The 15658-nt window shown below is 47.8% G+C and overlaps 1 protein-coding gene across 1 annotated transcript in view; it reads right to left on the reverse strand.

The window, feature by feature from the left end:
* The window catches only part of TP53I13 (tumor protein p53 inducible protein 13), a 141614-nt gene that overhangs the window by 22170 nt on the left and 103786 nt on the right, over window positions 1-15658 (reverse strand). Inside the window, exon 5 of the mRNA XM_069613937.1 lies at window positions 9235-9363. Within this exon, the coding sequence (XP_069470038.1) occupies window positions 9235-9363 (129 nt within the window). The remainder of the gene's footprint in view (window positions 1-9234; window positions 9364-15658) is intronic.

Genomic DNA, 15658 nt, shown 5'->3' on the forward strand with positions numbered 1-15658 from the left:
ATCCAATTTAGATTTGCGTTCCCTTTTAACGTTTTGTTATATTGTGTCACTGGTACATATTGATGAGAGCTCTGAGGACAAATGAGTGGAGGGTTATGTAGGTTTTTGTATTAATTATGCTGTAGCGACACCATTCTAAGATGGCCACCTCATTCGTCTGCGATTCTCCTGCAGGAAACCCGAGTTGTTTCCTAGGTTACGTGTGACAACAAATATACTCCCTGTGAAACGCGCGTCCATGCGGTTTCACTAAGAACTGAGGCGAGTCCTCTTGCAGATTCAGGTAAGCCGGTGCTCCTGCTGAGATAATAGACGCTACCAATAGTTTTGAGAAGTAGTCCGAGTGATCCCGTATTTATTCTAACAGATGTTCTTGGGAATCCAGTTATTGTCACCTGAACTTATGCAATTTCAGTTAGCGAACACTCAGCCATTTTGCAAGCTTATCTTGTCTTGAGGGATACAAGGTCAGTGTGAGTTTATAGCTTTTACACTTGTTTTCGACCTCTAAATGAGGGTTTGGTTACATCTCTCTACCTTTTGTTTTTCCTGAAGTACAACGGCTAATGCTCCAATCCCAACACTCTTCACATTCGTATGTACGTTTTCAATACTATCACGAATTGTGCACCTGTGGGTCACATGGTGGCACATTTGATTTTTCACACATATTGATTGATGTAAACGTTGTGAAATGCTTATTGAACTTGTGACTGAACAAATGTGGTTGGTTAAATCTGTGCGCATCCTGGACTTTTTAAACATGGATATCCATTTTTTTACTTTTGGTTATATTATTGTGCTGTTGTGAAATGTTGCTTTCATTTATTGTTTTGAACAACAATTGATGTTATATAGGCCCTGATGAAGGATTTCATTCCGAAATGCATTGGCCTTCCGACTAAGTATCTGCATAACATTTACGTATCAAGTGCGAAATAACTTGAATAAAGCTTAACTATATGAAAGATAAGCATTTCACTTGAGCAGAGTTTGTGTCAGTAAGACATAATCCATCAGCTACTTAAAGAAAGCACTTTTAAGTGGGGATAGGAGTGCAGCCTGCACCGCTGGCCAGACGGCCAAGGTCTTTGAACATTAGATCCTTATTGGTGCCAGAGGATATCAGAAAGACGAGGTTGACCTTTGCTACTATGTGTATGCGCCCAATCAGGGGCAGTTATGGTTTCTGAAAGATACAATGGCCAAAGTCCTGGTGGAGAGCTCAGGGCACCTGATCACGGGGGGATCTCAATACATGAGAGGATCCGGTCATGGATAGGCACAGCCCTGCAGATAGGGGGCAAGAGACACTTGGCCCTGGTCACTGTGAGTTGCATGACTCACTGGGAGAGTGAGGGTTGAGGGACATATGGCACCACTTCCACCCGGGGATAAGGGGTTACAATTTTTACTCCCCACCCCATGGGACCTATACGAGGATTTATTATTCCCTGTACATCTTGCGAATATATATATATATATCTATATATATGAGGAGGCACAGGGCTCTGAGATCATCCAGATCTTGTGTTCCAACCACATGGTTACGGTGGATATACAGTGTGGGGGGGTCTTTATCCCAAAGGGTCAAAATGGAGATGCAATGACTCGCTTTGGAAGTACCCATTGTTCTCCTCGGAAATGCACAAGGAAATATTGGAGTACTTTAAGGTTAATGACGGATGGATATGCAGATCGTATGGGAGGCTGGGAAGGCTATGTGGAGAGGGATCCTAATTCAGGAGGGTGCCTGTAAAAAAAAAAAAAAAAGGGAAACGACCGTAGTTGAGAGGAGACTGAGGGAGGAGATAAGACACCTGGTCGCGAAGGCCCATGACCCTTCTGGGAGTCGGGAGAACATACAGGAGGCGAGGGGCAAGAGGGAGAAACTGAGACTCTTGGAAGAAGGGAAAGTCACTTGTGGCCTGCTCTTCCTGAAACAAAACTTCTATGAAAAAGGGGATAAAGCAGACTCCCTACTGGCCTCGCTGCGAGGTCAGCGTGTGGAAAGGAGGGTTGCCGAAATTGGGGGAAATGATGGGATCACGGGTCTAACAGGGGAGGGAATCCCGGAGGCTTTTACGAGAAATTGTATGCCTCAGAGGTTTCCCCCGAAGCACAGGATACCGACAGCTATCTGGAGGCCATTAACCTGCCTAAACTTTCTAAGGAGGAATCCTACGTGCTGGAAGCCCCCCATAATGGAGGATGAAGTGAAAAAGGCGGTGGCAGCGATGCCAGTGGGGAAGGCGCCCGGGTGAAGACTGCTTCACCGCCGGGTTCTATAAAGCATTTCTCCCCGTCCTACTCCCTTTCTTAACCAAGTTGTTCAACTATATACTGATATAGGCAGGGCACCAGAATCCTTCTCACGAGCCTTGATTATAGAGATTCCTAAGGAGGGTAGAGATCACTGGAATTGTGGGGCTTATCGGCCAATCTCTCTCCTCAATACGGATGCCAAGCTGTACACTAGGGCGATAGCCATGCGACTGGAGGGGTATATGCCGAACCTGATTCAATCGGACCAAGTGCGGTTCATTATGGAGCGACAGGGGGCAGACACAATGAGGAAGACACTTCATCTCATACATGCATCCCAGGATGTGGGGGGGCGCCCCTACTTTCAATAGACACGGAGAATGCCTTCAATCAGGTGGAGTGGGGTTTTCGCAGGGCTGTTATGGTCAAGTTCGGTATAAGCAAAGGGCTCCTTCGGGGGCTCCTAGCGGTTTATACAGCCCTTATGGTTTCTTTGACGGTGAACGGAAAGTTCTCAAGAAGGTTTGCGCTCGGGAAGTGAACCAGGCAGGGGTGTCACCTCTCTCCGACATTGTATGCCCGGTCGCTAGAAACGCTGGCCCATAAGATCAGGGACGGCCCGGGGGTACGAGGTATTAAAATGGGAGGGTTGGAATACAAGGTCGCCTTATATGCCGATGATATGTTGCTCCATTTGAGCGAACCTCTGGCCTTCGTACCAATGGCTCTCCGGTTGATTGAACAGTATGGTACTATGGCAGGGCTGAAGATTAATAGGGAGAAAACTGTTCTTTTTCCCTTGGGCAGGGACGCAGACATTGAACGGTTCGCCCCACTTGAGCTGGAGGATAATGTGACCACCATGAGATACTCCGGGGTTAATCTCACCAGAGACTTGGTGAGCTTATTTGACACCAATTTCCCCACCACTGAAACTGAAAATGCATGCAGATATAGAAAAATGGCAAAAGCTTACAATCTCTTGGTTGGGTCGTCTGAACGTGCTGAAAATGGTGGTTCTTCCGAGGGTACTATATTTATTCCAAATGCCCCAGATACGCATACCATAGGTGTTATTTCGGGAGGTCCAGGGTACACTTCACAGGTTCCTCTGGCAGGGGAAGAAGGCTAGAATCCCTAGGACTACCCTAACACTACCAACAGAGATGGGAGGGGTGGGCATCCCAGATGCGTGGCTCTATTATAAGGTAGCCCAGCTTTGAATTATGGTTCCCCACTGAGGTCCCAGACAGATCAATAGTGGGTGGCGATGGATAACTTCTACCTGAGCCCTGCCACGGTTGGAGAATGGCTGTGGGTACCCAGGAATAAATTGCCAAGGAGAATATGGGATCACCCCATCCTGGGAACTATATGGGATATCTGGAGACAGAGGGCGGACATGAAGGGCGTCACTACGTGGCCTTCGCCCCTAGTACACCTTTGGGTACCGGGAATTAGAGATGCCATACCCAACCCAGGAAGGTTTCAGGGTTGGTACGAGGCGGGCCTAGAGAGGATAGGGAAGCTCTTCAGGGGGAGCAGATGCATCTCAATTACGGACCTAGAAGAGACCCTAGGCATAGGCAAACATTCTGTATTCTTGTTCTTCCAGTTAAAAGGAGCCCTCACAGATGCAAGCATAATGGTCAAGACTGGTAGAGAGCTCACCGCGTTTGAGAAGGTGTTGGACAGGAGCACTACAATGTGTGGCTTCATTTCAGCCATGTATGGGGCATTGGTAGGTGTGGGACAACAGAGCATTTGAGCGGGCGATGGGAAAGGGACTTGGGGGTAGAAGTAGATGAGACCCTTTGGAACAGGCTCTGCAGGGGCATTAATAAGACATCACTATCACTCCATAGATGGCAGTACACCCGGTCAGACTCTCAAAGAATTTCCTCGACGTTAGTCCCCAGTGCTGGAAGGGCTGTGAAGGGAGGGTTGACTACTGGCATATGTGGTGGGCTTGTCCAAGGATACAGGTTTTCTGGGATGAGGTCCTTGGATGGATTAGAGACCCTGAAGGGATACACAGAGATAAAGACCCCCTATTGGTTTTGTGCGGGATGGAGGAGATGGAGATGGAATACTCCACACTTCCTAAAATGGCAGCTGCTTTACTGCTGGCCGCCAGGGCATGCATTGCCACCAAATGGAAAAATGAACACATAACCAGAAAAAGAGAATGATCCAAAGTGGCCAAGAGCATCTATACGATGGAAAGAATTGCAGTGGGCTCCATGGGAGGCCGGGCCGATGGAGATGGAGTGGTACCCCTTCATTGTCCAATATATGACCCCGGACATGCCAAAGGGGTAAAGGGAGAGGTGGATCTCGTGGAGACTGGTAGTTCGGTAGAGAGGGGGAGAAATGAAGGGGAGTAATGAAGGAGTACAGGTGTTGCTCAAAGGGTGACCACGGAGTAACGAGAGGGGGTATACTGAAGGGGCCTAAACGTAGGCTGTTCACCGGACAAAGGCCTGGAACCTGAACAATGGAGGAGCAAACAGTAAAAGGCGGTATGGGTGGCGGGAGGGGGGGAAGTGGGGGAGATAACAGGGGAGTTGGTTGGGTTTTTCTAGTGGTTGTTTCTGGTTTTTATTTCTCTCTTTTTAGATACACTAATATTGTAATGTTGTGACAGCATGTTCACCTGCAAAACAAAATAAAAACGAAATGTGCAACAACAAAAAAATAAGTTGACATTTACACAATTAAAGTAAGTGGTTTTACAGCAGGTGCATACCAAACATGGAGATTAAAACAACTTGATAACTGTCAAACTATATGGAGTTATTCTTGAAGGTCTCTCCTTTTGCCCACCTCTGTACCATGCTCAGTCGGCCCTGTAAGTGTATTACCGCTCAAAAAATTCTATTGCCCATACTGTGATTTACCCACCCCACACACACTAATGTATACCACCACGCTATCCCGGACAACACACATGCCTACATACAAGCACACTCCCTACACCACGCTCTCACGACAGCTCCTTATTGCAATAGTACTTACTTTAAACACATTCTAGCACATGGAACCAGCCTCACTGCTGTCCTCTAACACTTACCTCTCCCCCCCCACCCTCTTCACAAGCTCGCTAGGGTAGGCAACACTGCCACCATGAGCTACCTCACTGTCCCACCACCCCCACCGGCTCCTTAACCCACCTAGGAACTAGGAGCTCTAGACTCGGAGTACGCACCGAGCCCTCACTGCACCCTAGCCTCCCCAACCCCACGGCTAGAAGTAATCTCAAACTAGGTTCTCACCCCCACATCGCATACTCACCCCCACACTACACCACGACCAAGCTCACTCTTGGCAGGCTTGCCCCATCACACCTGACTCCTACACGGGCCCTCCCCACTCTACCTACCTGCACTCTGCTACCTCCTATTACCAATCTCTTCTGCCCCCCCCCACCTCTCTAGCCAGCCCCCTCCTGCGCACAATCAGCTCATGCCTCCCTCTCTAACAAGAACAGGCCTCCCTAGACCCTCAAATATGCCCTCAACGACGCCCGGTTACTCACTCCCTGCTCAGGCCCTCGAGATTAGCGACCTCATCATCACGCTTCACCTGGACCTACTTGCCATCATGGAAACTTGGCTCCACGAGGCATCCGGCCTGGCAACCTCACTTGCTCTCCCACATGGCTACCCCATCCTCCGTCAGGACAGTAAACTCTTAAAAGGTGGAGGTGTAGCTCTCATATCCAAGGATGAGCCCCACATCAGGCTGTGTAACATCCCCTGGGATGGTAACGCCGACCTCCTCTCCGCCAAACTGTCCCTGTCCCCAACTATACTATAAACATACATATCATATAGAGGCCTCCTGGCACAGCCCCCAACTTCCAGGCGCACCTCCTTCATGTTCTAAGTAACAACTTAAAAAGTACCAATAAAACCATCTTACTCGGGGACCTCAATCTGGATATTAATGACCCCCAAGGACGAAGCAGCCTCAGCCTTAGACAAGGAACTCAAAGACCTTGGGTTCACACAAAAAGTTACTTGCCCAACTCGCAGTAAAGGCTGCACCCTCGACTGGGTGGCAGACCTCAACTGGTCATCCACCATCATCTCCAACTCAACCTACCCATTGACAGATCATAATTGCATCCAATTCATAATCCCCACCGAACCCACCACTAAAGTACTCTCCTATGCTCCCCCAGCTAAGGTCAGAAGCTCAAAATAAATCAAAGAATAACCTCCTTTCCTTCCTGGATACCCAAGAATTCAAACCCCCTTTCGCTAGTGAATGAACCTAGCGTCCTCGCTGACATCTACACTCATACTCTCACCAGAGCCATCAACATCATAGCCCTGATCAAAGCTAAAAAAAAAAAGAAAAAGTCCATGCACACAAACTCCTGGTTTACAGATGACTTACTAGCCCTCCGCACCAGCAAACGCGCTGCTCTAGCCAACTGGCAGTCCAAGCCTAGTGTCTCCACCAAAGAAGTCGTCAAAAGGCTATCAACGCAATGTAAAAAAAGCAATAGTCATTGCCAAGTCTAACGTCTTCAACCTTCGGATTGCCAACTCAAAACCTAATGAAATGTTTTCCATTTTTAAAAGACCTCACCACCCCACCCACCAGCCCTGATGAGATCAAAGATGAAGACTGGTGAACCAGCATACAGACAGCCCTGCTTAACAAAATTACTCTTCTCCAAGATAAAATACAAACACAACGCAATGCACTACCCAAGCCCGACCCTCATGCCATACCTAGCGCCACCCTGCATGAGCCCCCACCCCTCTATTCTCCTTCAGAGACGTTTCAGAATCGGAAATCAGATCTCCTCCAACGGCTTAAACCTTCCACGTATAAAAGGAGACATCTGCCCACCCCACATCATTAAAGACTGGTCTGAACCCCTGGGTCCCCTCATCACAGCTTTCATTAATGCCGCTTTTACAGGTACTGTCCCGACCAGCCTGAAAGAGGCATGGATCCACCTCCTTCTTAAAAAACCCTCTCTAGATCCCACCTCCCCAATAACTACCGTCCCATTCCTCCTTAAAATCCTAGATTAAGCTGCCCACAACCAAATTCAACAGTTCCTAGAATCGAACACCATACTAGGTAAAAGGCAATCGGGATTCCGGAAAGGCCATGGCACCGAAACCGCATGCTCCTGGACCTTAAAAACCAAATAACCGAGATAATAGACAAAGGCAAACCAGCCCTTCTTTTGCTCCTGGACCTGTCAGCAGCATTTGATCTTGTTGATCACAAGATTCTTACCTCCCACCTCACCAATGCAGATCAATTCTCCAAACATGTCTCCTCCTGGATAACCTCCTTCCTAGAAGGCAGAGCCATGAAGGTTTTTTCTGATCATGCAAACGTAGCCCCTGCCACCATCCATTGCAGAGTTCCCCAGGACTTCTGCACAGCGCCGACCCTCTATAACCTGTTTACCAAGCCCCTTTTTGACAAACTGGACTCCCTCAACATAGCTTACACCAACTATGCCGACGATATACAGGTATTCCTCCCCCTCACTGGATCGTACGACCAAGACTTAGCAGCCCTCCTCCATATTTACACCACCATCCAAGCATGGATGGCGGACAACAGACTTTGCATCAATGGAGACGAAACAGAGATCATCCTCATAGGCCCCAAAGAAATACTGTCCAAACTTGGCCAAGAGTACTGCAATTTCATCATCAACAATACCACCATCCCGGTCTCTTCCTCAGTGAAGACCCTTCCACTCTTGACTCAACAAGTCAGCGCTATTGCTTACGCCGCTGCCCACACCACCAAACTATTAAATGCTATAAAACCATTCCTCTCCCACCGAAACAGGCACCTCTGCCAAAAATCTAAATCGGCTCCAAATAGTACAGAAAAACCTGCTTAGAGCAGCACTCAAGATCCCCAAAAGAGACCATATCACACAGGCTAGAAGGGCTGCCCACTGGCTCCCAGTAAAGGAAAGAATGACATTTAAGACCCTCACACAAATGCTTAAGCTACTCTGTCCCACCCTACGTTTCTGAAACTATCAGCAGAGATACCCCCCTCGCGTCCTAAGGGAAGTCACTACGCTAACCAATTGCGCATCCCGCCCATCAACAGGGCGAAAGCTGGTTAGGGGGGGTCAGCTTACAACATCTAGCACCCAAACTTTGGAATGCCCTGGCCAATGCACTAGAGCGGAGACATCCCTCACAGCGTTCAGCAAAGCACCCAAAACCACACTCTTCAACTAACACCCACCCCCCCCCCCACGCCTATCGGAACTCTGCATGTTCTTACGGACTACCTGAGCAACGTATGCATATCCAAACACTGTCATGTAACTAAGTTGCTTCTTTCTGTAACCAGTAACTATTTCCTGTAACAGCGCCACAATGCCTTAGGGCTGCTGTGCACTTTATAAATGCTAATAAATAAATAGAAGACCAGTAAAGAACAACCTTTGAATCAAAGCCAGTGTGAGACAGCCGATTCAGTGGTTGACAGCCACGTCACTGAATATTTACTTTCAACTTCACATAGTAGAGGTAGTCGCTACTGTGGTGCACTGAGCGGCCATCTTAAATATGCAAGTCATTGCCATACTCAGAATGCCCAGAAGGTTGTACTGTGGCATTGATGTGTACCTATTGGTGACATCACTCTGTAGAAATTATCAACATAGAAGTCCAATAGGAAGAGAAGCAGACTGCAGTTAACTCTTAAGATTTCACAAAATCCCAAAATGTAAACAATTTGTAGGCAAGAACTTCCTCTGCCAACAACATATCCACTTTATCAATTTCAAACCAGGGTCCTGCTCAGACCATCCAGGGCAAGTTTATGGATAAATCTTTTCCTTTGAGCCCCATCGGTAGATGATTTATACTCAAATCTTTGGTGTCGCACAACAGCGAACACACCAATTAGTCAAGGTCTTGGTTTTCAACTAAAATAAAATTCATTAGAGAGTTGTCTTACCCGTTCTTTTGAGAGACAAAGGTGAGGCGTGATGATGTGCTTCTCGAAATGTGTACGGGCAAGGAGGCAGAGCTCTTCCTTCAAGCGTGGATCGACACATGGGTGGTACAGAAAAGCCACTGCTCCTTGCTGTAAAAAAAAAAACAAAAAAAAAAAAAAAACACAGAAGAACCCATTAGCTCTGGTATTCTGAATAAAAAAATAAATCTCATTAAAAAGGAACATGTTTAACCCCTACACATGATGTGCCACAAAACAGGCTATTCGCAGATATGAGCATTTAGCAGGGTAGGTTTCCAATAGAAGTGGACATCAAAAAACGGCATGGATATGCTCTATAGGTGGTGGGTATGCATGATCTCGGGTGCAGAGCTAGAAGAATCTGTCAAGCCCTGTGTTGACAAGAACCTGAACATGGTGTTGAATTGGGGAATGCAGCCCAGTAAGCTTGGGTCAGCAAGTTATGGTAGATTTCTGGTATGTTCAGTCGAGGGAGTGGAATACTGAGAAAACTACTGTTCTGGTTGATACATGCAGTACTGGGAACTTCCTTTCTGCTCTACAAGAGCGTTGCACTGGCCAACTCCTTTCTTCTCCCCTACATTGCAATTAGACTCTTGTACAGTGTACACATAAACATAACACATGCATTTCTTACCGTAATAGCATTTCTGATGATTGTATCTGCTTAGATTCACATGCTGTGCATACAGTCCGACATTTAGTGGTAATTGCGGAGTAATGCATCCCGTCTTTCGAGAATCGAAAGGGGATGTCGGCATGGGCGTGCTTGTAACACTATCCCTAACGTGACGTGTAGTGTAGTGTACCCAAAATCCCACGTGTCGAGGTCCCCCTGGTTGTGTTGTTTCTGCCATGAGGGAGCCTTATGACTATCGTGAGTGTACAGATAGAGAGAAAGAGTAGTAAGATGCCTATGTTCCTTCTACTCCGAGCGGGGAGGAAGGGTGGGCGCATGTGAAGCAGATACAATCATCAGAAATGCTATTACGGTAAGTAATGCATGTCTTCTAATGCTTGTGAATCTGCTTAGAATCACATGCTGTGCATAGACTAGCGAGCAGTACCCGAGATGGAGGTGGGATGTGAGAAGGAATAGTAGTAAAGAGATGTCTTAGTACCGCTCGTCGAATTTGAGAATCAGACCTAGAGTGAGTATCTAGGCAGTAGTGTTTTGTAAGGGTGTGTACAGAACTCCAGGCTGCCGCTTTGCAAATGGACTCAAGAGAAACATTTGCAATGAATGCTATGGAAGCCCGTGTGCGCCGAGTAGAGTGTGCTCTAGGCTTGAAGGGCAGATCTCTCTTAGCAAGAGTGTAGCAGAGTGCGATGCAATTTACAATCCACTTTGGCATGGCCGATTTAGAGACAGGTGCCCCTTCTCTACCAGCTGCCACCGAAACGAAAAACTGGTTTGTTTTCCTGAATGGATTAGTTGTTTCCAGATAATATATCACTGCCCTGTGCACATTAAGTGTGTGTGGGCTTTTTTTCTGCCACGTTAGTGGGGTTCTCGAAGAATGTGGGTAGTTCTATGGATTGGTTCACATGGAACTTAGAAATATATTTAGGCGCAAACCGTGGGCGAGAGTGCAGAACCACCTTGTCTTTGTAAAATGTGACAAATGGGTCTTGAACTGAAAGGGCCTGTAGCTCACCAACTCTTCTTATTGAAGTGACTGCCATTAGGAAGGCAGTCTTGTAAGGGAGTGCTTTAAGGCTAGCCTTATGCATAGGTTCCTTAAGTTTAGTTAATACCACATTTAAGTCCCATCCGGGAGCTGGGTTTGAAATAGGAGGATGAAGTCTTTTAACCCCTTCCATAAAAGCCTTGATCACTGAGATCTTCCACCACAACACCTTTTTCTGGGACGTAGTAGAAGCCGAAAGTGCCGCTAGATGGATCTTCAGGAAATTAAAAACCAGACCAGAGTCAAATATATGAGTCAGGTATAAGACAATGTGTGTTGGAGAGCAGTCTGTGGGATTGATGCTCTTTGAATTGCACCAGATAACGAAGCGTTTCCATTTATTGGAGTAGCAATGTCTGGTGTTAGGGTTTCTTGTTTCTCCAAGTATGTCCATGCACCTTTGAGGAAGTTGGAGGTGCCCGAACTTATGACTTCAGGAGCCATGCCGCCAAGTTGAGAGTTTTCATACATGGATGTAGAGTCTCCCCCGTGTCTTGTCATAGCATGTTGTATGGGCAAGGTAGCTTCATTGGAGGAGAGATTGGCATCACCATCAGATGCGGGAAACAGGGCTGGCCGGCCCATATTGGGGCCGCCAGAATCTTTGTGACTGGTTCCTGGTGCATCTTGTGCACCATCTTGTTGAGTAGGGTTGAGTTGGGGGGGGGGGGGTGGGAGAAAGCATAGACACATTTCCCTGACCATGTTATCCAAAGACTGTTCTCCTTGGAGCGGTTCTGGGGGTACCTGGTGGTGTAATCTGGGAATTGTGCGTTCTCCAGGAGTTGCAAACAAGTCAATCTCTGGGAAGCCCCATTTTGCAAAGACGTTGTAGACGATGTCTTCATGTAATCGCCATTCATACTCTGTGGGTAGTGTCTCTGCTGAGCACATCTGCCAGTAGACTGAGGACCCCTGGAATGTTTTGAGATTGGAGGAACATCTTGTGTTTGAAAGTCCACTTCCATATATTCTGGGACCGTTTGGATAGCCCTGGAGAGTGCGTGCCCCCGTGTTTGTTCAGGTAATACATGGCCGTGGTGTTGTCAGTTAGGACTAATACTGTCCTCCCCTGTAGTTGTGTTTGAAAAGTTTCAGGGCTTTGAACACGGCTAACAATTCAAACAGGTTCATGTGGTTGGATGCTACTGTTTGGGACCGTGCGCCGTGTGATGAAGGAGGTGAGCCCCCCACCCCGTGAGAGATGTCTCCAAGGTGAGAGTGGCTTCTACTGCGGGGGTGGTGAAGGTTTTCCCCTTAACAACCACGGCAGAGAGAGAGAGAGAACAAATGCCTCCCCGTCCCAGACCGGGGAGGGGACCCGGACCAACAAGTCATTTTTGATTTGAGGTCGGGGAGCCACTTGTCATGGAATTTCTACCCCTTCCTTTGCGACGGCGCTGCCCTCTCTGCTACTGGCCCGTGGCAGTTGTCCCTTGTCCCGCGGACCATGGTGTATTTACCATTCCGTATTGATTGTGGGGGGGGCGTGGGGGGCAGAACGTGGAAATGATTGTCCCCAAAAGGAGCGGTGAGAGCCATCTCCTCGCTGCTGGTAGGGTCTTTGTGTAATCTGGTTTAGAGACTAAGGTTTCATGTTAATTTTTAGCTGTCTCTAAGACCTCATCTAATGCCTTTCCAAACAGGTTTGCTTCTTCAACCGCCTTGTTAATAAGGGATGCCTGGGTTTCAGGTTTAAATCCTGAATTTCTTTAGCCATGCATGCCTTTTACGCAGGGTACCTTGGGCCAGTGTTTGTCCCACTATTTCTGCAGCATCCAGGGCGTTTTTGAGGATGATCTGATTGAAATGCCCCCCTTCCGACACAACCACCAGAAGATGTGATTGTGTTGGCTCTGGCACTTCTTGCAGGCCCTCCTGGAGCAAAATCCATTGGACGTCGCTATAACTAGCCAGAAATATGGTGTTAGTTATCCTAGTGGAGTAGGCTGCTGATGTTGTAATGCGCTTTCCAAGGGCATATAACTTCTTGCAATCCTTGTCTGGAGGTGCCTCAGCCGTAGACAAGGGTACTCCGGGTCTCTTCCTTGTAGTTGCGACTACTAGGGAGTCGGGAGTGTCATGTCCCCGGATATAGAGCAAGTCTGTTGGAGAGGGGCGAAAAGGGTTTTCGACTTGTGGGTTTACAGCTCTTGTTTTGGGATGGAGTTAACAAAGAGGGAGCCATGCACCTTATGGGAGAATTCAACAGGAGTATCGCTAGACTGGAGGGTAGTTTTTCTTTAATATCCTCTACAAAGTCGGTGTCTAGTACCACCTCTTTGAGTGGCAAACTGAAAGTGATCAGCTGCTTTTTTAAGAATAGCAATGAATGCCATCTGGTCATCGATAGGTGAGGCTTGTCTTTGAGGAGGTGAGGAGGGAGGATCTACACACAGTGTGTCTGGATCTGGGGTAGTGGACGGTGACAGCCATGGTGCCTCACCTACTCGTTGTTCATCACCCCAATCGGGAGACTGGTCTATTGTCTTGTCAAAGGGATTCTCTCCCTGATCATAGCGGTCCTGATGGATATCCTCTGGTTCAGTTAGGTCAAACACCTCATCATGAGGGAACTGACTGGAAGTCCTCTGAACTTTTGACAAAGTAAGGTAAGAGTCGTCCTCTCTTGGTCTCTTTGGGGTGATAAATCTTTCAGAAACATCTACAAACTTGGAAAGTTTGTTCAGGTATCCCTCAAACCGTTCTCTGGTCTATAGAGATGAACCAGAGGAGTCTGGAGGGGGAAAGAGATCTTCTTGAGGACTTGGGTCTCTAGGCAGACGAGATTTGTCCGCCAGTGTTTTAGATAGGGGCTGGGACCCATCTCAATATTCTTCTCGACCTTCTCGCCATGTCTTTTGACGTGTCCTTTGGCCCATTTGCTGCCGAGATGAAGTTCGTGAGACTCTCACAGATCTCTGGCATATCTGGAAGGGATTTTGACGGGCCCAACGGCTTTGTTTGTTTGTTTATTTTATTTGTATAGCGCTCCAGACCCGTGGGTAGATGTGCGCATAAAGAGTTCAGTTACAGGAATGAGGTATGCATAATACATGGTGCAACAGTTAAAAATTACAGCAATTTACATTATTTACAAGACTTCAGCAGGTTCATAGGAGATTCAGAGGTGATCGCTACTCTTTCTTCAGTAGCCAGAGAATAACCTGTTTCCTAAAGATTGGGAAGGACTCAATGGTTTTGATATTGAGGGGTAGGGAGTTCCAGAGAAGTGAGGCAAGCACTGTGAAACTGGAGCCGCCTGCTCCATTTAATGTGAATCTAGGCACTACCAAGCATAAGGAGTTGGGTGACCTGGTGATTCTGGGAGCGGATTTCATAGTGAAATTGTTGGTGAGATATGGTGGGGCTAGGTTGTTTAAGGCTTTGTAGGTGAGGCAGATGGTTTTGAGGTCAATTTTTTGTTGTATTGAGAGCCATTTGCATGCTTTCCTAGTTGTGATTTTCGGCGGCACCGAAACCTTGGACGCCGATGTGCTCTTACGAGGTGTCTCTGCGCTCTTATGATGTTTGGTGCTGACGCCCTTTTGACTTGTATGCCCAGACGCATGCTGTACAGACTGTTGTGGGGTGGGCGGCCAATCATGGGGATCGGTGGGTTCCAGCGAACGTTTCGGCATTCCCGTTGGCGTCTGTTTGCTTCCAGATGAAGTTGAGGCGGTTCGCGGGGCGGGGGGGTTGTGTGTTTTTCCTTACATATTGGGTGTGTGTCCTTGTCGCCGGGGTGTTGTCTCCCCATAGCAGAACCGGTGACCTGCCTGCCGGGGCCGGGGATGGACATCTCCGAACTTGCCTGCTCTGCATAGATGTCATGACCACTGTGAGGGGGCACAAGTTGTGCCACAAGCAGGCTCCCACCAGAACCCTGAGGGCCTTAAAACCACTGCAAAAGAGCTCCTGGAGCCAGTCCTGGTGCCTTAGGCACCAGGCTCATATGTAGGAAGGACAGGTTTTTCAAACTAGGTCCCATTTATGTACATGGGCCTTTAAATCCAACATGGAAGCACCCACACACAGTCTAGTTCTAAGAAACAAGCCATGCGGCCTAGTGTTTTGGGTGTGGCAGGCCTGGAACTACTTTCCCTGGTACTACTTTACCTGGGCTATATAAACCACACCCTGACCGCAGAACACGCTTTGTGTTATTTTGCAACCCGCAGCGTGATGCTCACCGTGCCCAGCTCCTAGTCTTCCGCTTCTTCCTGTAATCCTGCAAGAACAAGATTATTCCGTCTTACCTGAGAAAACACCATCCAGCACTCAGCATCTCAACTGGGCTGCAATCTGTGGAAACCGAGAGAAGAAGAAACATCACTCACCTGTGAGTACTAGCTTAAGGACTTCTGGCGAACCGCTACCACAGCTGCTGTTCGAACATTGCGACCTGCAATAACAAGAAAGGGAAAAAAATATCAGAACGCGCGCTTCTAAAACATCGAATTCCATCAGTCTTACCCGAATTCCATCAGTCTTACCCAAATTCCATCGCGCTACGCCACGCTTCCATCCGGAGCACCACAGCAACATCTGCAAAGGAAAAGAGACATTCAGATTCGCTTTCAATATTAAACAACCGCACAGCACTGTACTTACCTTAAAGGATTCCGGGGGCCTGTTTTTCATCGCGCTCTCATCCACTCGCAGCACCACAGCGGCCTGTGAGGAGAAGAAGAAAACACAGGTTAGCTTTA

This window comes from Ambystoma mexicanum, chromosome 9, assembly GCF_040938575.1.
Source record: "Ambystoma mexicanum isolate Mex_15411 chromosome 9, UKY_AmexF1_1, whole genome shotgun sequence".
In the NCBI taxonomy this organism is placed as follows: Eukaryota; Metazoa; Chordata; class Amphibia; order Caudata; family Ambystomatidae; genus Ambystoma; species Ambystoma mexicanum.